Source organism: Cheilinus undulatus, linkage group 7 (assembly GCF_018320785.1).
Source record: "Cheilinus undulatus linkage group 7, ASM1832078v1, whole genome shotgun sequence".
NCBI classification, from domain to species: domain Eukaryota; kingdom Metazoa; phylum Chordata; class Actinopteri; order Labriformes; family Labridae; genus Cheilinus; species Cheilinus undulatus.
The window spans coordinates 33,521,011-33,543,985 of NC_054871.1; the positions used below are offsets into that span (position 1 = coordinate 33,521,011).

The 22,975-nt window shown below is 38.6% G+C and overlaps 3 protein-coding genes across 4 annotated transcripts; 1 reads left to right on the plus strand and 2 right to left on the minus strand.

Moving 5' to 3' along the window:
* Positions 1 to 286: 286 nt before the first annotated feature.
* On the minus strand, positions 287 to 8,364 carry hsd11b1la (hydroxysteroid (11-beta) dehydrogenase 1-like a). The gene is made up of 6 exons (XM_041791708.1): positions 8,181 to 8,364; positions 2,765 to 2,895; positions 2,443 to 2,646; positions 2,273 to 2,366; positions 1,104 to 1,269; positions 287 to 955 (listed from the first exon to the last, which is right to left on the minus strand). Exons 1-6 carry the CDS (start codon positions 8,263 to 8,265, stop codon positions 772 to 774), a joined length of 864 nt encoding a protein of 287 aa, XP_041647642.1. The 5' UTR covers positions 8,266 to 8,364; the 3' UTR covers positions 287 to 771.
* A 1,753-nt stretch (positions 8,365 to 10,117) lies between these two features.
* Positions 10,118 to 14,272, plus strand: micos13 (mitochondrial contact site and cristae organizing system subunit 13). Its single transcript, XM_041791434.1, has 4 exons — positions 10,118 to 10,272; positions 10,693 to 10,849; positions 13,479 to 13,536; positions 13,794 to 14,272. The coding sequence occupies exons 1-4, from the start codon at positions 10,244 to 10,246 to the stop codon at positions 13,889 to 13,891; spliced, it is 342 nt and encodes a 113-aa protein (XP_041647368.1). The 5' UTR covers positions 10,118 to 10,243; the 3' UTR covers positions 13,892 to 14,272.
* A 69-nt stretch (positions 14,273 to 14,341) lies between these two features.
* On the minus strand, positions 14,342 to 21,085 carry LOC121512258 (spindlin-1-like). Of its 2 annotated transcripts, none has more exons than XM_041791433.1 (5): positions 20,770 to 21,085; positions 20,017 to 20,057; positions 19,346 to 19,593; positions 19,003 to 19,236; positions 14,342 to 16,407 (listed from the first exon to the last, which is right to left on the minus strand). In XM_041791433.1, exons 2-5 carry the CDS (start codon positions 20,034 to 20,036, stop codon positions 16,202 to 16,204), a joined length of 708 nt encoding a protein of 235 aa, XP_041647367.1. In that variant the 5' UTR covers positions 20,037 to 20,057; positions 20,770 to 21,085; the 3' UTR covers positions 14,342 to 16,201. The 2 variants fall into 2 exon arrangements, with proteins under 2 accessions (XP_041647367.1, XP_041647366.1); XM_041791432.1 differs by having other exon boundaries at positions 20,017 to 20,054; positions 20,770 to 21,084.
* Positions 21,086 to 22,975: the final 1,890 nt, after the last annotated feature.

Sequence of the window (22,975 nt, forward strand, 5' to 3'; positions counted from 1 at the left end):
CAATAATGGCTTCACACCCACAGTTGCCACACCCCTTGTCATACCAGCATCAGAGGGCCCTTCAGAGTTGCTGGCAGCCCTGGTTTTTTTTTTTTTTTTTTTTTTTTTTTAGGGAGTCAGTTTGTATGATTTTTTTTCAAGGTTTACTGATTGGGTTTTACAGTTTGGCTTGAAATAAGTGGACAAGATATTTTAATTTAAAAAATGCCCTAAAGCATTGGAGTGTATTTTTATCATTTTAGTGAATTTTGTGGTCTAAACCTTTAAAAATGACAGAAAACTTAACTTCTTTTAACTCTCAAGGCTGACATTTTTATTTGGTGATGCTAATTAGTTCTAACAGATGTAGATCCTGAAAATATCTTCTTAATTTTAATCCAAGCTGCCCTTTTTGTATAAAAGATAAAAAAGATAGAGTCAAAGATGTTCCCAATTGGCTGCCAGTGTCTTAGCTAACTGCAATGTGAAATGACATAAACTCAGTTTTTCTCCCCTGTGGACTTTTGTCTGAAACTCTTACCAAAATACGATGAGGAAATGAGGACAAGAGTCACTTTGTTATAAATAAAACTTTTACCATTTGGCTGTTAGTTTTAAAACCGTTCTTAAAATGAGAGTCCCAGATTTGTCTGACTGTGCTAGAATATTAAATACTGATCACACACTGTTCATCCCGCTCATTATGCTCTCAATACAAATCAGTTCTCTAAAAATGTCAGAAATTGTGTAACAAATGAAGGACATGTGCAAGGGCATAGAGACGACTATTCCTCATGGGTTGTAGTTGTAGGAGTTCTGGATTATATAGCTTGTGAGGGATGGGAACCAGTCTTTGCTGAGAGTCACAACTTGGGTAAACCAAGGGTAATACAGATCTGTTTGTCTTGTAGCTCCTGTGATAATGATGTTCAAGGCTGCATCTGTGGCAGGGTAGGCTGGTACACTCGTGATACCCCTAGGATACAAAAAAAACACTGTTCTTAGCTACCATGGAAAAACGTTTTACATCATTCAATATTATCTCAAACAATTTGGGAATAAAAGGATGTAAGACGCATTGTATTTCATATTGGTCAGCGATGCTGATTGTATACTGAAATTACCTGACTTTGTTCATTGCTGCTTCAGTATCAATGAGCCCCAGTGTGCATACAGAGATGGATACGTTGCTCTTCTTCATAGCCAGCTCATGATAAAGGGCCCCAAAGAAACCATTCAAGGCAAATTTTGTTGAGGTATACGGTGCAACAAAGGGACTGGCCATTTTACCTGGGAAGAAAAAGAAATCATTACTGAGTTTGCCAGGTGTAAAAAAACAGGACATATTTGGCAACCATTGCGACATGACTGGGAAGAATCCTGGGGGCTCTTTCCTCAACATATGGACTCTTTCTGATTGCTGAATTTACATTTTAATTGTTGAATTCTTTCCCTTTTGTTGGCTTCTTTCACATCCTCCCATTATGGACATCTTGATTGTATAAATCATATTGACAACATGTCAATAATATTTTTGCCTCTAATTTCACTTTCAGTGTATCTGAACCAAGGCAAGGTCCTGGTATCTGAGCACGGACAAAGTCTGAGTCTTTTGGTCCTTGGTCCTCTGGGTCTTTCTGTACTCTTTTGAGGCCTGGACACTGACTCCTTCATGACAACTTCTCTTTGGCGCATCTTTGAGTATCACTGACAAGAGTGCTGATATGCTCAGGAGAGCATGGATGGGATGGGAATGGTCAGCAGCTGCCCTTTTAAAGGCACCTAGTGTGTTTTCCTGGGCTTGATCTAGCTCCCCGTATATTGGTGCCCAGGACCCGGCCGCCTGGTCAAGATGCAAGGGGACGACTGCGTGCATCCTGGAGGGGGAAGCTGGGAGGATACCTGGAGAGATGGGGTATGAGCCTTGCACAGGCCTGGAGGATGGCCTTTAGGAGGCCAGAGCAGTTCAGGACCAATTGCAATGTGGTAAAGCGCAGAACTGGTACATGCTCCCATACCTGGCCTGACCTGACATCACATGTTATAGCTATCAAAAAACGAAGTATGTCTGCTGTCATAAAATCTCTGAAACATCAGGTTTAACTTGTATGATTTTTTACATGAATTCTGACAATGTGAAGGGGCTCTGGGTTTGAAAAGAACTAGATAATCACTGTTAATATGATGGAGTGACTAAAATAAATAAACTGGCTAATTCTGGCTGCCATCCTTAAAGAAATAGTGACTTAAAATGACGGTCCCATTTTCTAACAAAACAACATGGAAGACTTACCTAGAAGTGATGAAACAATAACCAGTGATCCTTTACTCTGCTCTAGGGAGGGCAAAGCTTTCCACGCCATCTGAACATAGCTGAAGAAATTGACCTGTGAAAGCACACAGACAGGTCAGTGTATTTGTTTCAAGTAAATATGCTGCTTAACGGTTAAATAACTTACTTACCTGCATGAGCCACCGAGTATGCTCCACGTCTCCCTCCCACATGCTGAATGGGCTTGGGCCGATGTGGTTAAGAATGAGGTAATCTAACCCTCCAAGCCTCTCCACAGCAAATTCAACCACTTTTTCAGGGTCAGACACACTGGCCATGTCTGCAGCTATGTACAAGGCTTTCTGGGCCCCTAACCTCTGACACTCCTCTGCCACCTGCCATCAAAGACAGAAAAAAAAACATGTTCATTATTTATCTACAACTAAGATGAAAACACTTTCTAAGCAGATGACAGATTTATGTGCAGTTCATTTAAATGTAATGTCCACTGACCTGCTGTAACACTTTCTCCCTCCTTGCTGTAATTACTATCTGAGCACCAAAGCGAGCATAGTGATATGCCATCTGTTCTCCAATGCCCGTACTGGCCCCCGTCACCAACACTCTGGCCCCCTTGAGGGACTCTGAAAGGAAAACACATAAAGACAAGAGGCCCTTTAAAGTTTCTGTATAGTTTAAATGAATACTGATGCCACAATATGGCCATCTTATACTAGATTATCAGTGACAACATTTATTATTGTGAATAACTGAAACCCCTCCTATGGTGTAAGAGTGATTGCCTACATGCTGCTTATTTCACCTTTTCCAAATGCAAAGATTCTAGCCAAGTGATACACATGACTAAAAAAGGATGACTTAACCCAAGTACCAGTTTTTTTTTTTTTTTTCTTCTTTGAAAACAAAGGTATATGGGTATTAAGTGAGTATTTATCATGGTACTACTCGTACTACTCAACCAGTCTAGACTCAGTTGTTAATGAGAAATTCCAACCCCAAACTGTGGACAAAAGTGGAAAAGGTTTTCCCTTAAACCAACAGCAGCTTATGGACAGTTTTTATGCATATTTTGAGTGTTTGGGTCAATAAACTGCTATTTTGGAAGTGAAGGGCAAGAAATACTTCATTATCAAATTATGGATAAGTGATAATTAGCTAACATTAGCTACTTCGCTACAAACTTATGAAGATATCCCATTGAATTCTTTAGTGCAGAAAAATCTATAGAAGAAACTTGAGCACACAAGTTACTTTTTGTAATAAATAAGGTGTAAATGACTAACTTTTTGACCTGCAATGCATCTAACGCTGATGAAGAGGCAGTGCACATCAAAACATTTGTCCATCCCACCTTATTCAATCACAAAAAGTGGACTGTGCGCTCCAGCTCTTCTTTGGATTTGCATATGAGAAAGAATCCATTAAAAGATCTTTATACATTTCTGGTCCTGTTCTGAGAGAGTGACCTCCATCTGTGGAGGGCCTGAAGTGAACAGACATGCTGTATCAGTAGCTAGTTCACCTTTTAACAATAGCTTCAGAATTCGTTTCAGTGAGAGGGGTCTAGTTGCAGACCATTCATCTCTGAAGACCCCTCTTCAACTTTATTTATATCATAAACAAAGTCTGGCAGTCACATTCATGAAATAATCACATTGCAAACACTATAGACACATTTCTTCCATAAAAAAGAGAACAGATCAGAGATCTAATCCAGGATTAAATTTTGGACCCATTTTAGAAGTAGTTAGACAAAACAGTGTCTCGCTTTAGCTTAGTTTGCTTCAGCTAAAAGCAAACAAACTACACTAGCTACACAAATAACATTCCTACAAAAGTTTGCTTAAGCTACGTTAGCCTTAGCTTTAGCTATTTTAGCTATGTTAGCTATGTCAGCTACCCATCTACAAAGCTTACGCAGCTAATGGAGCTACCTAAGCTACACTTGCTGCAGTAGTGCAGTAGAATGTTTTCATAGAGGACAAACTTTTTCCTGTAAGCTGACTCAACTTTATTTAAAGTTTTTTCATTAGGTTTTGCATGTCAGGTTTTAAACTTTAAACTTTTGGTATCCTACCCTTTACTATAACCCGTACCCTTTCTCTAAACTGAAGTTTAATCTGATTTTTTCTTTTTACGTTTTAGCGTGTATGTCTGTTCTGAAATAGATGGTGTCTCAGATGAACAGTCAGTGAGAGTGGGACTCAGATATGTATGGCCTGCAGCCAGATTATCTTGTGTGGCGGTTTCAGTAATCAGGTTTTTGGAAAAAGGGCCATATTTTGATCCAGTTAATATCTCAAAGCAGAACTGAGAAGTCTACTGCTACTTTCTGTTGTAACCGTAACCCACAGAAACAGCAGTGCATCCACCAGCATTAGTCCAAATTTTACCCCTCTGAGAGTTTGTTTTCTCATGTGGAGTCTGTTGAAGTATAACCTGGGCTTCTCATTCATTGGTGCATCCAGCTGAACAATGACTTTCTTTCATTATAAAATAGTTTGAAACTGAGTTCATCAACTTCTCTACAGTATACAGCAGAAGGAAGCCTTTCTTGTGCACCAGGGGGAGTGGCTCCACAGGTGTGTGATGTCATGAGAAAGCTATGAATACTATGTCCTCTATTTTTATCTCACTTCATCCAGGAAAGCCTTGCCATAAAATACAGCTGATAGACCACTCAAAGTCCTCTATGTGTTGTTCAGACAGATTGAAACTTAATGTGAGAGACCTCTGATCCTCAGACAGGAGCTGTTACATACTAGTTTATGGTGTATGAGTCATTGTCCTGTATGGCTGTTAGATATATTTTACCTAATTAAGAGCCCTGATTGATCCTTTTGTACCTCAACTCTCTTCCTGAATAAAGAACCTAATAAGACTTACACTTAAACATACTCTCTTTACCAAACTGTCCCTCTGTAAGTATGAAGAATCATCCAGAACTCCCTGTTTTCTTCGTTAAGCCATGAAAAGTGTTCAGAAGATAAGAAAAGAGTTTAGTGACCTTGCTGGCAAAACTGTCTATTCAGGACAATGTACCACTGTACTGTAGTGTGCCTATAAATGTAGAGTGCACCTGAATAAATCATCAAGTTTTATTTCCACTGGTAAATCTGAGTCATATAAACTTGAATCTAAAATCACTTCTCCTCCAATATTAGCTGTGGTACCTCCCCTGACATAATGTTTCAGTTGTTGAAAAGCATAAATTAACACTAGCCCATTGATTCGGACCATATCCTGGTATTAAAAGTGGAAACTCAAATGCACACTGCTCCCTCACAATATAAATGACATGCTCCTTCTTTCACCGTTCCCTCCATCACAAGTGGAAACCATATCAAATCATCTCCAATCTCTCGCTCAGTATGTGCTTTCTTTCCTAAGTTTCCCCAGGGAAAAATTAAACTTTTGCTGTCATCAACATTATATTAATACACAATCCATAATTATGTTGATGATGAGGGTTCAAGTGCAAACCATGGAGAGGCTGCACGATCCTGAGCCTGTAGACCATAAAATGATGGGTAAGGTGACTATGCAGCAGATAAAGTCAATATAAGCTGTATGAAATGTTTTGTTTATGTGTTAACTTACATGTAAGTTTGAAATTAATGCTTTCATTTCACAAAAAACCTTTCAGCAATGTATGAATACAAATGTCATACCGCAATATTAGATCTGATAATGAGCTTTAAGTTTTTCTTAATGGGTTAAATGGCTATAAATCAAGCTTGTATCCATATCAGTGGTACAGTTTGTCATTCATGAATTTGTCTTTGATTCTTGGAGAGTGTTTTGTCAGTTGCATTGCGTTTCAACTTTTGAAGTTCATTTGGGCTTTTTATCACATCTCTGAAGTTGAAGCATTTCTTTTATTAAAGCTGTTTTGTTTCATTTAGGGTGCATCTGGCTTTGGCAGACCATTTGCCCTTACTGGCCACTGTACAATGGAGATTTTCCCAAAAACAGTTTTGGATTGTATCAGCTGGCCATAGATATGCTTAAACTGGGTCTGAGGATCATTTTTCATGCAGTTTGTTGGACAAAAAACTTACAGGCGTGATTCCCTTGAAACTCGAATTGGTACATGCAGGGAGACATGACTACAATTCGGACTTCATCTGGATCTCACTCACCAAAAAGCAGGAAAGATTTGTCAAATTTCCCCAAAAAATTGTGCCATATTTGCTGGTAGGGATTAACCTAGCAAAGCAGATGGATTGGCCAGACTCCATGTCTGTCATCAGGCAAATCAATCTGGCAAAGCTCCAATCAGAAATGACTGTGCCGGGTCTGACAACAGACCTAACCAATCAGTGTCATTTGAGAAGAACAATGCGGTAGCTACAGACTGGGTTTAGCTGTACTGGAACCGACAGCAATGTATTAGTATTAGTTAAGCCTCAGTTTGATCAGAATAGAGTTACAATTCTTAAAACAAGAGCAGAGAGCCACATTGAAAGCTTTTCTTGGTGAAGATGTTATTGCACTTCTCCTGACAAGCCTTGCCATGAGATTTACAAATCAGAAAGCTCCACCATTCATAAACTACCACAGCACAAGCCTGTCAAGCTCATCTGAGCTAGGCATGCTTACTACCTCTTGAAGTCTTGTTGCTCTGATTCACCTGTAATGAATGTAACAGGACATTTGTCCAATCACCTTTCGAGATTTTTTTAAAGGTCCTGCCCTTCCCAAACACTTTATATGGCAGGTTTCCCAGGTAAATCTAAAATCTATTCATGCATCGGCTATATGAATCAGTCTGTGTTAGGTTATATTTAACTGTATAAATAAAGGAAGATGAAGTATCTCTGTGGTTCAGTTTACTTAATATGGCACAGATGTCATTAACTGGCTTTTACTTCTGTTTCAGATTCGTAACAAAGCCAGTATTCTCTGGGGCTTGTGCATACTCTGCCTGCCTCCTGAAGGATTTATGAGTAGTCTAACATATGACAACAATGCAGTGACTGTTGTTTCATCACTGTTTGCCATAACACTGAACTGCATCCACTTCTTATGTAAAGCCAAAACACTTTGTCTAATCCAAGACTTAACCACTGTACACATTTATTGTATGTTGTCCAAATGCAGGGGATTTTAAATGACTTCTGTAATTTAGTAGCCTTGTATGCTTATCTCAGGAGGACCACGCCTCCTTACCACCACCAAGGGCAAGGAAACACCTTAAGCTGTTTACATTTCAGTGTGAATTCTGACTGCATTCACTTTTGTAAGCTACTGCCTTCCCCTCTCTGTCCCTCCCTGTCTGGCTTAGTCTGGAATTTAAGTCACAGGTTTTACTTTGCTGTTGTTGTTTTAAAATGTGGGCTAATTTGTTCATAAAGCCTGGTATTATTGTATGAACAACACTAAAACCTTGTGTATCTGAATACAGGGGGTCCACTGTCCGTATGAGCCAGTCCTCCAATGGTTAAATCTGCATTATCTGCATATAGGCTGATTGTTGTTATGGTTATACTGTTATTACAGCTCCTCCTCCTGTGGTAACTTGGGCAGCATTGGCATGCCTAATTTATTCCAGCATTTCAACCAGGCACGCAGCCCAGAGTTTGCCTGTCACACAGCTGAAAGCTGAGGCATGAAAACAACTGTTAAAGGGTGGTAGCCTACAAACCCGATGAAGGTTCTGAATCGGGTCTGATGTGAAAATTCAGTTTTTAAAAAGGTCCGTATTACTCTGCATAACCATAGGAGTTTGAGGAAAATATGTCAGTCCAACAAACACCTGCAGCCAAGAACAGTCTTTGCATTGTGTGCCACCTAAATCTGCATTTAAGTTAACAAATAAATAGCTGTTAAACGCATTAACTAATGTATAATATTCTGAAAAAAAAGGCGAGTCACAATGATTTTGTGCCAGTTGCGTCTCACTTACCTGCATCAAAACTCGGTGTAAACCACTTGACAGCGACAAAAGCTACACATATACTTGCTAGCAGGACTTTTTTAAAAGTTCCCATTTTATAAACTTCTAAGCACAAGGAGTTTAAGCCTAAGCCCAGTCTCCACTCTTCCAGGCTCCGTGGCTGCTCTCCACATGAGATGTGGGAGAGCGAATGCCATTTATGTAATCCCACGCTCCCTTTCTCCGCACATGCACGGAGTACGGAAGCCCATTGTTGCCAGCCAGAAAAAAGAGAGAGGACTTAATTGTAATGGATTTTTATTGTTCGTAAAAAATACATTTCACAAAGTAACAACTTAATGCTACAAAATTATGAAGCATAAAGGAAAACATTTAAAATGTTATCTTGTGATAAATGGAATTCAATTGAATCTTTTTTCTCAGATTAAGTGATGCAGAACAGGACAAGGGAAAAGGTGTTATGTTTGAAGACACGACAACGGCAAGTAAACTTACAACTTAATGACCTCATAGCATGGAAGAAGTGTAACCAGGGAAAGCCTTTTTTTGGCAGCACCAAGATTGAAGACTGGCATTTGGGGTACTTCTCAGGAGCTGGAACTTCAGTAAAATGTCACCAGTGACATATGCCATTAATTTAGCAACATGTGCCATAAATTTAGTAGTATGCCATAGCTGATGGCATGCCACTAGGGAGGGCAGTACACTCAGCTGTATCTTCCACCATAAATGTAAATTAATTGTACTTTTTTTGTCTTTATTGACAGTACAACTGCAACCAAGTGGTTTTATCAAAAGTGTAGTGTGTAAAATTGGGAGATATTGACAACATCCAACAGTCACACTGTATTGCTATTCTCACCTTGATTGTAACTGTGGCATCCAGTGGAATGCTAAAAAAAAAATGATTCCTGTATTTAGTCCCTTTTGAGGTGCAATAAAAACATGCAAAATGCATCCCCTCCATGGTGGACTCCATGTATTCATTGTGAAAACACTAACTTAGATAGGCCTAGTTATCAAAAGAATGTTTCATTGTTTTACCTAGTTTATTTTGCTACATGCAACTAGGCTTAATATCAAATACAGCAGGCATGTAGGCAACTATTTTGTTATCTTTCTTCATATGTCTATATGAATACATATTATATGTATTCATATGATATCAGTAAACTTAAATCAGAGATTTTGTCAGCTAGCAAGGCAACCCTAGCTAGCTTAACTAGTCAGCCACAATAGTGAGTTCTCCTTAATGTTGTCTTTTGGACGGTTGTATCATGTTTTGGAGGTGGATGCTTCCTGAGGAAAATCTATGCCTCCCTCAAATGAATAAGCAAACAAAAAGATCCTTAATCAATCCTTTTCAGCGCTCCAAAATTGCTGAAATTTACAATTATTGTGAATCCATATCAAAAGTAGCCTGCAATTATTCTATCCCTTTAGGATAGCTACATTGTTGTTCCACCTTTTTCTGTTGCTTTGGTAAATATTAAAGAAGACAAAATAGGCATATAGAAAACTGACACAAAACCTTATCTATTTCAAATAATATTTTCTTATTTTTATTTTGATTGTCTTTTTAGACATTAATTTATTATACTAGTTAGAGAGTCATCATTTTATTTTATTTTTTATCAGCGTTAAAAAATCAACAGAATCTCATGTTACCTTTCTGATTTACTTTGGCACCACTGGGCTTCCTTAGAGTTATGTTGTTCCAGCGGTTGTTGAACTGGGATCAAGCTTGTCCTGCCTCTCACATAAAACAAACTAAAAATATATGTTTAGGTCTCTAAAACACCTTCGCATTGAGAATTTTATCTCACTTCAAAAGCCAAATTGTTATTTCAATATCTGCAAATCCAGATAAAGTCGACCCGGACGAATCTACCCCTCTGAAATAAACTAGTGCTACCCCTTTGAAAGTACAACTTTATTGACAAACCCTTGTGCACAGAGATCAGGCAGGGTTGTCCTTCAGTGAAGCTGTCACACCAGCCTTTCTCTGAGAGCCTTTGTAGGTGATTATTTGGAATTAAAGACCGTAAAAGGAAACCTTCCTTCGTTGATCGATGGCGGCAAAGATTCTGCCTGTCGTGAAGTAAGTATTTCATTTAGATATCCCTCAAGTTAATGCTGCTATGGGTGTTAGCTGCTCGGTTAGCTAGTTATGCGCTAAGCTAACTGTCTTTCTATCCAATACCTTTCCAGATGTCAACTCTTATCACTTTGTTTAGATGCTAAATCAGTATCCGAAATTATTTCATTCTTGAAAGGTTATTTGTGTATCTTATATTTTATTTGGACGTTGGTCCATACTGGGCCGTTCGTTTTTTTTGCATGCTAACGTTAGCTATTCAGTGTTGCAGCTCTCTTATGTTTCCAGCTAACTGATCATTTTACTGGTCAAAGGAAATCTCTTTTGTCAACTAAACCTGAACTTGTGTTGTCAGTATCTTTTACAAATCCCACAAGACACAGGGTTGCCTAAAGCCTGACTGCCTCTGTCCTCCATTTTCAGACTGGCCACCAAGGTGACCATAGCTGGTGGAGCTCTGTACGTCGCCTATGACTCTGGTCTGTTGGGGAGCAGTGAGCAGGGCTCAGTGGCTCTGGAGAAGGCCAAGGCTGCAATACCTCCAGCCATTGAGGAATGGATGAAGTACTTTGGCCTGCAGGTACAGATGTCAATGTTAATTTCACTGTAGATACTCTTTTTGTTGACTGATGGAAAATGAACTTTGAGCTGACTTTTATGGGTGACCCACCATGTAATGTCCCATTTGTTGTGAGTTAACCAAATAGTGCCCAGTATCAATGAAAGTATGGGGGTCAACAACAAAATATTACATTTCCACATTAATCTGGCAGAGATCAAATGTTATCTATACCTGTGTTAACACCATGACAATAAAAATTCAAGTCATAGTCAACTCATAGTGAGTAGTTTTTTGTTTCTAACTTTATTCTTGCTGCCAGCGTATTCATTCATAGTGCATAGATTGGGCTCTCTTTTTCTCTCTCTTTGTTCAAAAATTTGACAAAAAAATGTCTTCAGTGTACATAAAGCTTCTGTACCTTTAGATAGTAGATTATTAAAATTGCACAGGTTGTGGTCTTTTAAAATAAATGATATAGGAAAGTATCCATTATTAGACTTCTAAAACTTTAATTATGAGAAAGAGATATTGTTTACTTTAGAGAATAAACTGCCTTCATCTGCACCGCACTGGTCATAAGGCCCTTGTGCTTCAATAGCTAGAAAAATCATAAGTGTTTACACCTTACTGGACTCATGTGCCATAAAGTCACTGTTGAGGATGAAGATTTACACACCAGATACTCTGAATTTACTTCTCAAAGAAGGCTAACTGGCAAATTCTCTGAGGTCTGGGTGCAAATTAAATGTTCTTTTTTTTTTTTAATGTATGCAGTTGGCTACATTTTACTTTAGATCTTATTCACCCAGTTGTTTCTGCTCAGAAACCATGCATTTTAAATAGGAGCTGACCGATTATCAGGGCCAATATTCAGCATTTGGTAGATTTTCTGTACTGGTGTCTTATTTCACAGATTGCTCTGTTTCCTCTCTCCTTATTCTCACCTTTTCCCACCAACATCACTGTCTGAGTGACTTGCTGTCATGGGCTGAGGGCACCAGCTGGGTGCAAATAAAGTCGGTCTTATCTCCAACATAGCTATGACTGACTTCTAGGCTTAGCTTTAAAAACAGTGCACCAAGTGTATCATAGACCAGTCACAGCTTCACCTGGTCTTATCATGTGTGCTCATGTGAACGTTCGCCAAGTAACACAATTCACCCCTTTTCTAACTTCTGGCAAACTAATGTCAGAAGAATTAAATACCATAAACCAAAAGATAAGAAGTGATAATTTTTGTGTAGAACCCCCCCCCCCCCCCAAAAAAAAACTTCATATAAGCTGCCGTGATGCTGTCTGATAAATATTAGCCAATATTGTCATGTGTTTTTTTATGGGGTTTAATAGGGCCCTATGAAATCCGTTTTATTTTTTGCCAAATTCCGTTTTATTTTTTGCCAAATTCTGTTTTTTTTTTCTGTTTTAATCTTTTGAAATTCCCTTTTTTTTAACTTTTCCACTAATTTTACCATAAAAAAGTGTCTTCTTTATGTAAATGAGTAAAATGTTCACTAATTAAATAGAAATAACCTTAAACTTATTGAAAATGGGCCGCTGTTGTTTGGATAACCCTGATATAAATTAAATATAACCAGTGTAACAGTCAGATATTTTTTAAATTCTGTTTTTATTGGCCAATTCAGCAACTCTGTCTACGATTCCGTTAATGCAGAAATCATAGGGCCCTAGTTTAAAATGCCCCTTGTGTCTGCCTTGCTCTGCACTTTTCAATCAAATTAGCATCCAACATGTTCATTTACTAAATATTTTATCAATGTTTTCTTTAAATGTATGATTATGGTAAATTCTACTGAGATTGAAAAGTTGGCACACACTGAGTGAACCAGCACCTGCAGGGCAGGGACAGCATTTATTAAGGGCTTAGCCTATTATTCTATTATTTAAACAGAGCTTTTCTGCTGAAACAAAGCTTTGCTGCCAGCTGATTGTCCACATTAACCCATGGGTGTGATCACAGATGACTGTCTCTCGTTATCACAATACATTGGTTAAGTCTTACCTTTTCAATTTACGCCAGCTCCATCCTAGGCGTAACACTTACACTCAGATGTAACTCATATCGAGCTTAAGTCCAGCTGGGACACATGGTTTAAGTTCAAGTCAGTTGTACCTCCCAGTTCTATGTGAGGTGAAACATTACACTGAGGGGTACGACCATCTGGTGCACTTAGCATGTGGGGCTGAGGGCACAACATTGAAGCCTGAGTACAACTTACACATGTCAGTTCCAGTATTGATTATCAGCCACATGAACTACCGTCAATGTTGGCCCTGAAAAAATTAATCAGTGGACTCATAGTTTTAAACATATTGGTAAAAAATATGAATCCCTACCAAAGTCACACTGTTTTGTTTTTTTTTGTTTTTTTAATAAAATGTCCCATTTCCACTTTCCAGTTGAGCACCATGATGTCAGCACAAAACTAATATTCCCACTGATTAGCATGGCTAACTATTAAGACTTCATTATGTTGTGCTGTGTAACAGGGTGGGAAAATATGATCATTCTCAGACATTTCTGCAGTTTGGAAGAGATGAAATTTTGATATGAAGTCAGTGCATTGTACAATAACTGTAGAGCTGGTGTACCCTGCTACAAACTAATTACCCCCCCCTCTCCTCTCAGGCTCAGCTTCCTACCGTGCCAAAGATTGAATTTGCCCCAGTTCAGTCTTGGAACTCTGGTAAGTTTAAAAGAATTGCACGTGTTTGCTTTAAATTTAGAAAGACTCGTATTAAGTTGAGTTTTTGAGTGTGTCCACACTTTGTATCATAGCGTCAGCTATGCGATACTGTGAGTATGTAATTGGTATTGTAATGAAGTTAACATCATCATCATCATAACTGAGATTAGTTTCTTAAAGTTGATTACATCTTAAGCTCTTTCTGATTCACGTCCAAAACATTAAACCGCCTCTCTTACTCTTTGGTTTTATTTCAGGTGTGCGGTGGACGATCTCAAGTCTTTCGGAGGCTCCAACAAAAGCAAATGAATACACAAATAAGGGACTGCAGTACATTAAAGACCTCACCAAATGAACATTGCCTCTTTTGGACAACCTCACATTTATTTGAATTTTGCACTTAAAAATGACATTACTTCTTCAAAAGATGTAGACATCACAGGGAAGAAAAAACAGCATGAAAGATAACTGTTAAATGTAAAGAAGTTGTAGTCCTCTGAGATGGTACTGTGGTCCTCTAAATGAGCGTGGCATTTGTTACAGGTTGTCTGTAAAGCTAGAGTGCATTCTGGGAAAGTTGTATCATTTTGTGTACAAATCTATTTTTAATTTTAACATTGACAATACTTTACTACCCTTTATCTCTCAAACCACCCAGATGTTATGAAGAGAATGTCTCTTGTATATATGCAGTTTCTTCATTTATGACTAAATAGTACATAAAACTGAAAATCTACCCAGTGTCTGGTTTGATTTATTGAGTCAGCCACCTGTTGAGTATGCATTCAAGAAACGGCATCCAAACAAATGTGCAAAACTCTTTTATTTGTCATGACGGAATAATGACACCAGTAGATTTGATGTCGCTACAACATCTCAAGAGTAAGTGATCCAAAGGATAAAGAAGAGCACATACAGTCGTTTGAAACTCCACATTACACAACACTGAAATGCTCCACAGCACCACTAACAGTGATGTGGTTTAAACCATTTTCCCCTATTAATTATCTATTTAACAAATACTTATTCTGCCACAAAATGTCACTTTCCCTACTGTCAAAAGTAAGGTGTAAGTGTAAGTAAGGTGTGAAATTCTCTAGGCACTGTGTTCAGATGACACATGCAGAGTTTTGATGGATAAAAATAAGAACAGTGACCATACTGCTTAGCTTGAGAGATGCTGGGAAGGCCAAGACCTATTCAGCAAACAGTAGATGGTGGCAAAGTTGGGGATAAAATCTGAACTAGTAGCATATGTGTTTGCAAGATAAAGTTAAGAAGACCAGAACCAGAGTGAGTTGGATACTGTAAACACTTTGGTTTGTCAGTTGATTATACCTCTTAAATACTTGGTTTATAATTTATGTATATTGATTACCCTTCCACTAAAAGCTGGTGGTGTTTTCATGAGATATTCCTATAAATAAGTAGTCACTACAGGCAACAATACATGGCATTATACACAAGCTGTACATATTAAATATGGTCCTTTTTTGTCTTTGTACATGCGTGCTTAACATGGTGCTTATTCTGCCACACTTGTTGACAGAAAAAGCTTTGGGGGGAACTGTAGTGTACCATAAAGTAAACTTTTTACAATAAAGTGCTCCCCACACTTTCAACAAAGATTATACAACCAATTATAACGTGAGTTTTATTAAGAGATCGATTTCATACTGCATTAAGAGCAAAGCACATCCCTAAATAAACTGATGGTTGCCAAACTTTCCTCAAGTTGCCATTGTCACCACTTCTGAATGAAAACCAAATAGCAGCCTACATAAAGAACAATTTAATAAGTGCGTAGCTAGTCAGAGATACACTATGTACAATATTGCAACATGGCAAGCCGGAAGGCACTTTATGATTTATGTGGGATCAGATTATATATTGTAATTTAGCAAAGTGCGTCTTCACCACAAGGAAAAGGATCTGATACAATACAAGGCATGGTGCAAAGGTGCAAGGACATATTGTAATAATGATTGTTAATCTCACACTCAGTTTAATAGTATGGTTAGATAAAGACAGTACACATATTCAGCCATCTATTTACTTCAACACATGCCTCAGTAGAAGGCATCTATCAAACATAAAGTAGAAGTGTTTAACATTTTTCCTAAATCTTATTTTTATGGGTTTTGGCCAGTTGTCTTTAAAAATGGGGCTTTTGGAATCAATGGTAAAGCAGTTAAACAGTTTTTAACTTGAAAATGTGAGTTTTTTTTAATGCATATGCATTTGTTAGCTAGGTCTAACTAGCTATTCAATGATCATCAGGAAGGTGTCTAGAGCTTTTTGGTCATACTAGGATTTTATTAGGATAAATACTTTGAGGACAGATCAATGAGTTTCTCAGGGGCAACAATGCAAGAGCAGTAACAGCTGCACCCTGCAGATGTTGGGCAGTGCAATCTTTGACTGTCCTAAGTACAAATTAAAGCAGCAGCAATCAAAACAAGTGAGGCCCTCTCCATGAAACAGCCAAGCGAAGCGGTGCTACAGTTCTGCTGTGCCTATAAAAAGCAGATAGCACTTTCGTCTGAACAATAATGCATGTTAACTGAACAGCCCAGGTGTGGTTTTCAATGACAAGATTATAACAATGACTGGAACAGAAGCACATGGACGGAGGCTGGAGAGTCAGTTAAAATGTCCACTATCTCTAGGTGGTTTTGACCAGGTCATAGACATGGATATGAAAGTCATCATCATATTTGATGTAGTAGACAGAGGGCTTGGCCGGGACCTGGTAGATCACCAGGCCTGTTCTCTTAACTCCCTTGTCGGTAACGTACTCTACTTGTTTCCCCACCAGGCTCTCCGTCTCTTCTCCTGGCTTCCTGTCTGCAGGCAACAGGTGCTTGTTCTCTGAGGAGGAAGAGTGAGTTAGATAATGTTTTTTTTGATAACAGAAAAAAGTTCAAAGGTTTTTATCTTTTTTTTTTTTCAGCCCTGTCTCAGTTTTCATGTATTTTACTTAGTGTTTTTCTGAATGTAACTTAATTACTGTGCACATTTAGAATTGCAAATCATATTTTAGTAATTGATTTAAAAAGCAACTCGTACATGTATTAAAAGTAACCGCAAAATCAGAAATGGTTGCTTTATGAAACCAAAAAGGACAGTCCCGTCATTCATGAAAAAATACTTTTTTCATAACCACAAAAATACTTTCCCCTAGGATAACCTTTTTGGTCTTGATTAACCAAAGCTTTCCATTGGTGGAAAAACGTCACTCTTGAAAGAAGACACTACTGCTCTTTGAAATCTGCTGTAACATTAGTTGGATTTAATAGAAGCAGGAAGGACAATTTTTTCCTTTCAGAATAGCCTTTCATGCTTGTATTTTACAAATAGCTGTTTTTAATGAATCTATTCATATAAATGTCACAGAATAACCATGCAATCGATTAGGCAACGACCAATAGAAAAAAATCAACAGTACTTTGTAATAGAAATGTGAAGCTTTATGTAAAAGGTGTGCAGTTTTTTTAAGGAAGAGGTTCTGTTTAATGTGTGTCTAACTAGAACACCTGTGTTGATATAGAAGAACCTGTAAATTTTAAAGTAGATATAGAATAGGCTTGTGATAGACCTTCTGAAATAGATCATAAGCCGTGTCCAATTTTGAACCTAATTTTTCCATCTTAAAATAGCTGCCTCCTTTACACTGTACCAGTGCGACCAATATACCAGTATGAAATGCAGAAGCACACAGTCATTACCACAGGTGTCAGCATTATATGTGGCTTGACGCTATTAAAAAATTCACCTTCATTTATCGTGTATTACAAGCAGCCACCTGGCTATGCAAAACATCATGGAATAAACACTTTTCAACAACTTTTCTCCCTCTCTAGGTCATAATCCTACATTTAAAGACAACAGAGGTATCAGGGATGCCTGCGGTTAGTCTGTTAAGTAGCTGACAAAAGATTTGCCAGTTGGTTAAGTCAGCCTTTTGCAATAGAGGTGCCGCTGCACCCTGGGATGCCTCATGGCATCATAAGGGGTGCCTTCAAAAAGCTTTACATGTAACCAAGAATTACCATGAATATGCAGGTCACTGGCTTTCTTTGCATAAATCATCAAAATTGTCTCATATGCTCCTGAAATCACATCAATGTAGACTAGTCGGTTAAATGCAATTTAGATGTACGTTTAGCCAGATACAAAAAAAGGCACCTGGGAACATCAGTAGGTGGTATTCTGTTTATGTAATAAACCTTTGTGGAGTACTGGTCTGATTAAAAAGACTCCTCATTTAAAGACAACAAGTGATAGCGGGGGTGGGCAGCATGACTTGTGGATCTGTACTTCACAACTGTCACAGTAGGCTGAGCACTCATCTACCTTACTGGTGGCTAGAAGGCTTGTTAATGCCACACTGCAGAACCAGATGGTACTTCAAGAGCTACACAGCTGTACAGAAACTGCATGTTGTAGACTTCGCTGAACAGTATGGAAATTAACATGCAGAAAGACAGTTTAATTCCCAACAGTAACAACTCAGGAGTATATTACTGTATATAACAGTGCAAATGCTCACTCTCTCTCTGTCACATCACATAATTAGGTCCCAGCTTTTCTTAATAAGCTAGCACCAAACTACTTCCAACCCCGGTTGTTACGGTTATATATAGTTATTTTTAATGTTATTGGTCCAGTACGGTCATTGTTAACACTGCTTGTTGGCTGGCTGGCAAGCTCCACCATTGGATGGACTGAAGAGTAAAAGTGTACTGTAGGAAAGCTTGGAATAACTCTGGTATCATACTAAAAATGATGGCCCACCTGGGAGTTCTTGCACACACAAAGGTGCATACTATGAATTTGGAACATACTCCGTACTTAATGTGGTGTCATACTTAGTATTAATAGGGTGAAAGGATGTAGTTTAGGGCACAGCCATAGATTATTTGCTAAAGAGATGACAGACTGATGAAACAATAGGTCCAGAGGCCAAAGTTTTGTCATCTTATATGAATAAAGGTTACCTATACTTTTATATAGTGGTTACTAATGATCATATTTAGGGGGACAATAGTCAAGGCCAAAGATTTTATCACAGAACTTTTCTAATAAAAATAATCCATCTGATGTCTAACTGCAATGTTTAATATATGTCAAAACCATCATTAAAGAAATGATAAAAAGTGGTCATATTATAATTGACTGAGGACTTCTCAATATAGTGCTGTTAAAGTATCTCAGTAAAGAAAGTCTTTAAAGTAAGCAGTTTTGCCTCATGAAGAAATCCAGACTTCCACTGCCACCATGACTCATAGTGAACTCACATGCTATCCATGCAGAAAAAAAAATTAAATGATTTTTCTAAAGTGGAAAATTCATCAAAGGCACAGAATGATTGCCCTTTATGAATATTTTCCATAAAATCACCATGCAAAATGATGAATGATTTTGTGATGAAGCAATATGTCTTTATATCTAAATTATCAGTACCTGCTTCAGGCAGAATTCTGAGGTCTCCGTCAGCGTAGTCATCCCACAATTGGTACATATAAAGAACTGGGTCCTTTTCATAAGTGATATAATACCAATTAGTCATGATTGGAGCCCTTGAGAGGACCATGCCTCTCCACTCATTCTTCTCTCCATCTTCCTTTTCAAACAGATGCTCCACAGCTTTGCCAACCAGCTCCTCTGCCCCTGGAGGAATCTTTATCTTGTTGTTTACTGTGAAGACAAAGCTAGGATTAATAATAGTAATCTGCAATGTTGCAAAATCTACAAAACACTTCTGATGACGAATGAAGTATATTGGAAAAAAATGCAACCAACTCACCAACTTTTTCTGTCAGGATTTGTAGGTTTGATACCCTGTCATCCTTGAACAACTCGATGCCGTATACACAGTCAAAGCCATCATACTTCACCATAAAGAGAGAGGGGTTCACACTAACCCTGTCTAGTACTGTTCCCTTCCATTTGCTCTGGCTTCCCTTCTCACGCCAGTTATGCTGGATGCGGACTCCCAGAATGCTGTTGGGTTCTGGGGTCAGTGTGTCACTCAGCTCCCCGCTACTTCGCTTTCTGGTAAAAGGGAACAAACACAGAAGTTTTAGTGTCTGTAGTTAAGGTTCAAAATAAAGTGTAAAGCTTGCAATTTAGAAAAAAAATCATTATATCAGGTAATGTTAAATAAAATCTCAATGAGACACTTCTGAAAAAGTTACTACTGATTATACTGAGGTCACTTCAATTAGGCTATGTACTTCATTTAGGTCATTAACCTTTACTCCAGCAAAACTTATATAAAGTTTGTTTTTCCTCAGGAAAAGCCATACTGATTTAGGTTTTTATTTCTGGATGTGAGTAAAAAATACACGTATTTCCCAGAATTTGGCACCAATATTGTTCCATTTTCCCCATTGCTTACTGTTCCACCCCACTCTTCTAGCACGATTAATGGTATTATCATAGGATGGAAGATACAGTAGCTTTGTGTCTACTTACCTGCCCCTTTTCTTGGACATGCCTCCTGAATTTAAAGGCTACTGACCAAGAAAGAGAAAGACACATGATCAGTTATAATGTGAGTGAAAATGACAGCTGCCTAACTTCACATGCAGACATAGTACTGCATGAGAAAGGCCTTCACTTCAGCTGAGAGGCTGGCCTGTTCTCACAAAGCCGTGACAGGCTGCAGCCTGCTCAGCTGAGACTGACAACTCCAACAGCCAATAGATTAGTATGATGAACTAACTTCCTGTGTATTTACTGAAACTACAAAACCATGGAGGTCACTAATGCGAGACTGTCTACTTGTCTTCTGTAGTAAACAATGCTCAAATCTCTCCTCAGTTCAAGGGTACAACTCAATATATTATCCCACTAACAAGAGGATACGTCAGTCTCTTCACTGTAACTGATGATTTTGAGTATGTAGCGTCACATTTCTTTGTTAATTGATAATACTAAAATACATTGTAAACATGCAGACAACACGGCTCGTGAGAGCCGGAAAAAATGCATTAGAAGTCACGCCATATGTCACCTGTCCTGGACTAATTCCAGCACACCTCCACCTCACTGTAGGTTATCTGTAACAGTCGTCTGTCCTAGCGCTACCTCAATGCAGATGTTACTGTAGAAGTGAAGGCGGTTAGCTACATCCGCTCTACGACAGTCTTTCTGGCAGATAACAAACACCAGACACAACTGGGTGTTACAACAGCCTTATCTGCCATTGGAGCATATTGTCATTACCTTTAAGCAGTTCTCATATCAGTATTGTTCAGTTCGTCTGGCAGAGAAATGTTGCCACACACCACCCGCCTATGTGAATCTCGCGAAACCTGTGGAAAATGGGAGATAGGAAAAGAGACTCTAGTTCCCAGCGAGCCGTGGATGCCATGACTGCGGAGGAGGACGTGAACATGCGCGCAAAGAACCGTGGGAGTTGATGTTTTAATAGCAATGAGGTGGACTAAAAACTAGCAGAGTTAAACAGGTTTGTAGCATACTGTGCTATTTTTCAAAACTGCGTAGTTCTGCTGTTAGAGCACAGTTTAGAGCTTGAAAACTCAAGAAAACCACAGACGTGTATGAATGACCACAGCCGGGGTAGTGAGGTCGAGTTTTTCTGTGACGCAAACTCGTCTATTTAAGTCTTAAAGGCGCAGGCAGCTCAAAATGAGTGTGAGAAATACAGCATTGTGTGACAGACCTGTAATTGTTTCAGTGTGCCTTTGCTGCAGACTTCTCAGCAGAGCGTAAATCTGCATGAAATGACCGGGGCTGGTTTTCCTAATGCATGTTGATGCATTTTAGTAGACCCACTGTGTCACTTTCTGTTTTCCTTTCTTTGTCTATGGCAGCCTCTCCTAAACTTCAAAACACTGCAGCCCAATTTGAGAGCTGAAAATGTTCTGAGGCCCTCAAACCCCCTTGTACAGCCATAACATGAAACTTAAACATTTACATTTTGTTTATCATGTGTGTGTTTAATCAACAGGGAATTTCAATTCCAATGTATTGCTTTCAAAAATATTAACACTACTTAGGAAGTGGTTGTGGGGACACGGAGATTTATTGTGCCAGTGCCGTTTGTTATGTTTTCATCATACATCTGTAAAGTAATTTAAATCTTCCTTTCTTATACAGTATGTACTGTATGAAAGTACTGTATGTACTTTCTGGCTCAGCAAATTCTTCCTAATTAGCATTTTTTGTCTCTAATACACAGGAAGTGGGCAACATAGTGGAATGTTTAACAGTGTGTCACCAGTTAACCAAATACAAGGTAAATCATGAAATGGGTTGTATACATTAAACAAAACAAATGATAAAAATCCTTATATATAGAGAGAGAGAGAGAAAGAGAGTTTGTTTTTCTGTTTTTTTTTTTTTATTTATATGATTTTTAGTCATTGTAAATTACCTCTCGTGACCCACCTATAGTACCTCTACAGAACCTAGCCCCCACTTTGGGAAGCATTGGTCTATGGGATTGGTTCTCAAATGGTGTGGCAGGCAAGAAAACAAGAAAGGAGCACACTCCAACAATAAACTTCTTAAGGTGCACAAAGAAAAAAACTACAAAACTGAGAATTCAGCACTCAAAAAATGTCCTTTTAAGTAGTTTTGTTTCTAGGCAAGGCGAGGGTCATAACAGACGTGTCAACTTGTGGTCTTCTTCAACGTAAAGAAGACCACACTGAGTAAAGAAGACCAAGCTGAGTAAACAGTCTGCTTACTGGAAAAAAAGCTGGTCTTCTGTGCATCTTCCGTCCAACAGGCTAACACCGCCAGCGTAGCTTACATAGCTCCATTAGCTGTGTAAGCTAGATAGATAACGGAGCCAAATACTTAATATAGCAGCTACGTAAACTACGTATATATGTTATCTGTGAAGCTAAGTTAACTTAAAGACCTTGTAAAGTAAAAATAAATCTGTATTTAGGTTTGTCGTTTGATAGCTCACTGTGTTATGAACCCCCAGGTCAAATTTCAGTCACATAAAGCATCTCCAAGTTTATAAAATGAAGCTTCAAATCATGGAAAATGAGGCAGTAAAATCTTCTCCAGGATGGTGTGGGCGTGTCTGTTGAATGAGCTGAAACCACGCCCACTCAGGACAAGGGTAGTCTGCAGCATTACCCCCTCACTCATGGTGTCATGCTTGGAAAAATATTTTCCCCTTAAAACATGAACCAATAAACAAAACATGCACAACTATAACTTTGCAATGAAACATGAAAATTATAGAACGATACAAGAGTACAAGACTGAATTCCTTTGCACAAAATGAACCAGAAGTCCCTGCTCCAGGTGACTGCTTCCTTCTACAATATTGTAGATTTAGAGGGGCGGGGTCATTCTCTACTGTGGGCTCACGATGTCATGAGTCCACATTTTGGCCCTGCCCACATGAAACCAAGCCAGGAAAGAGATGAAATGGCCTGAATCCAGA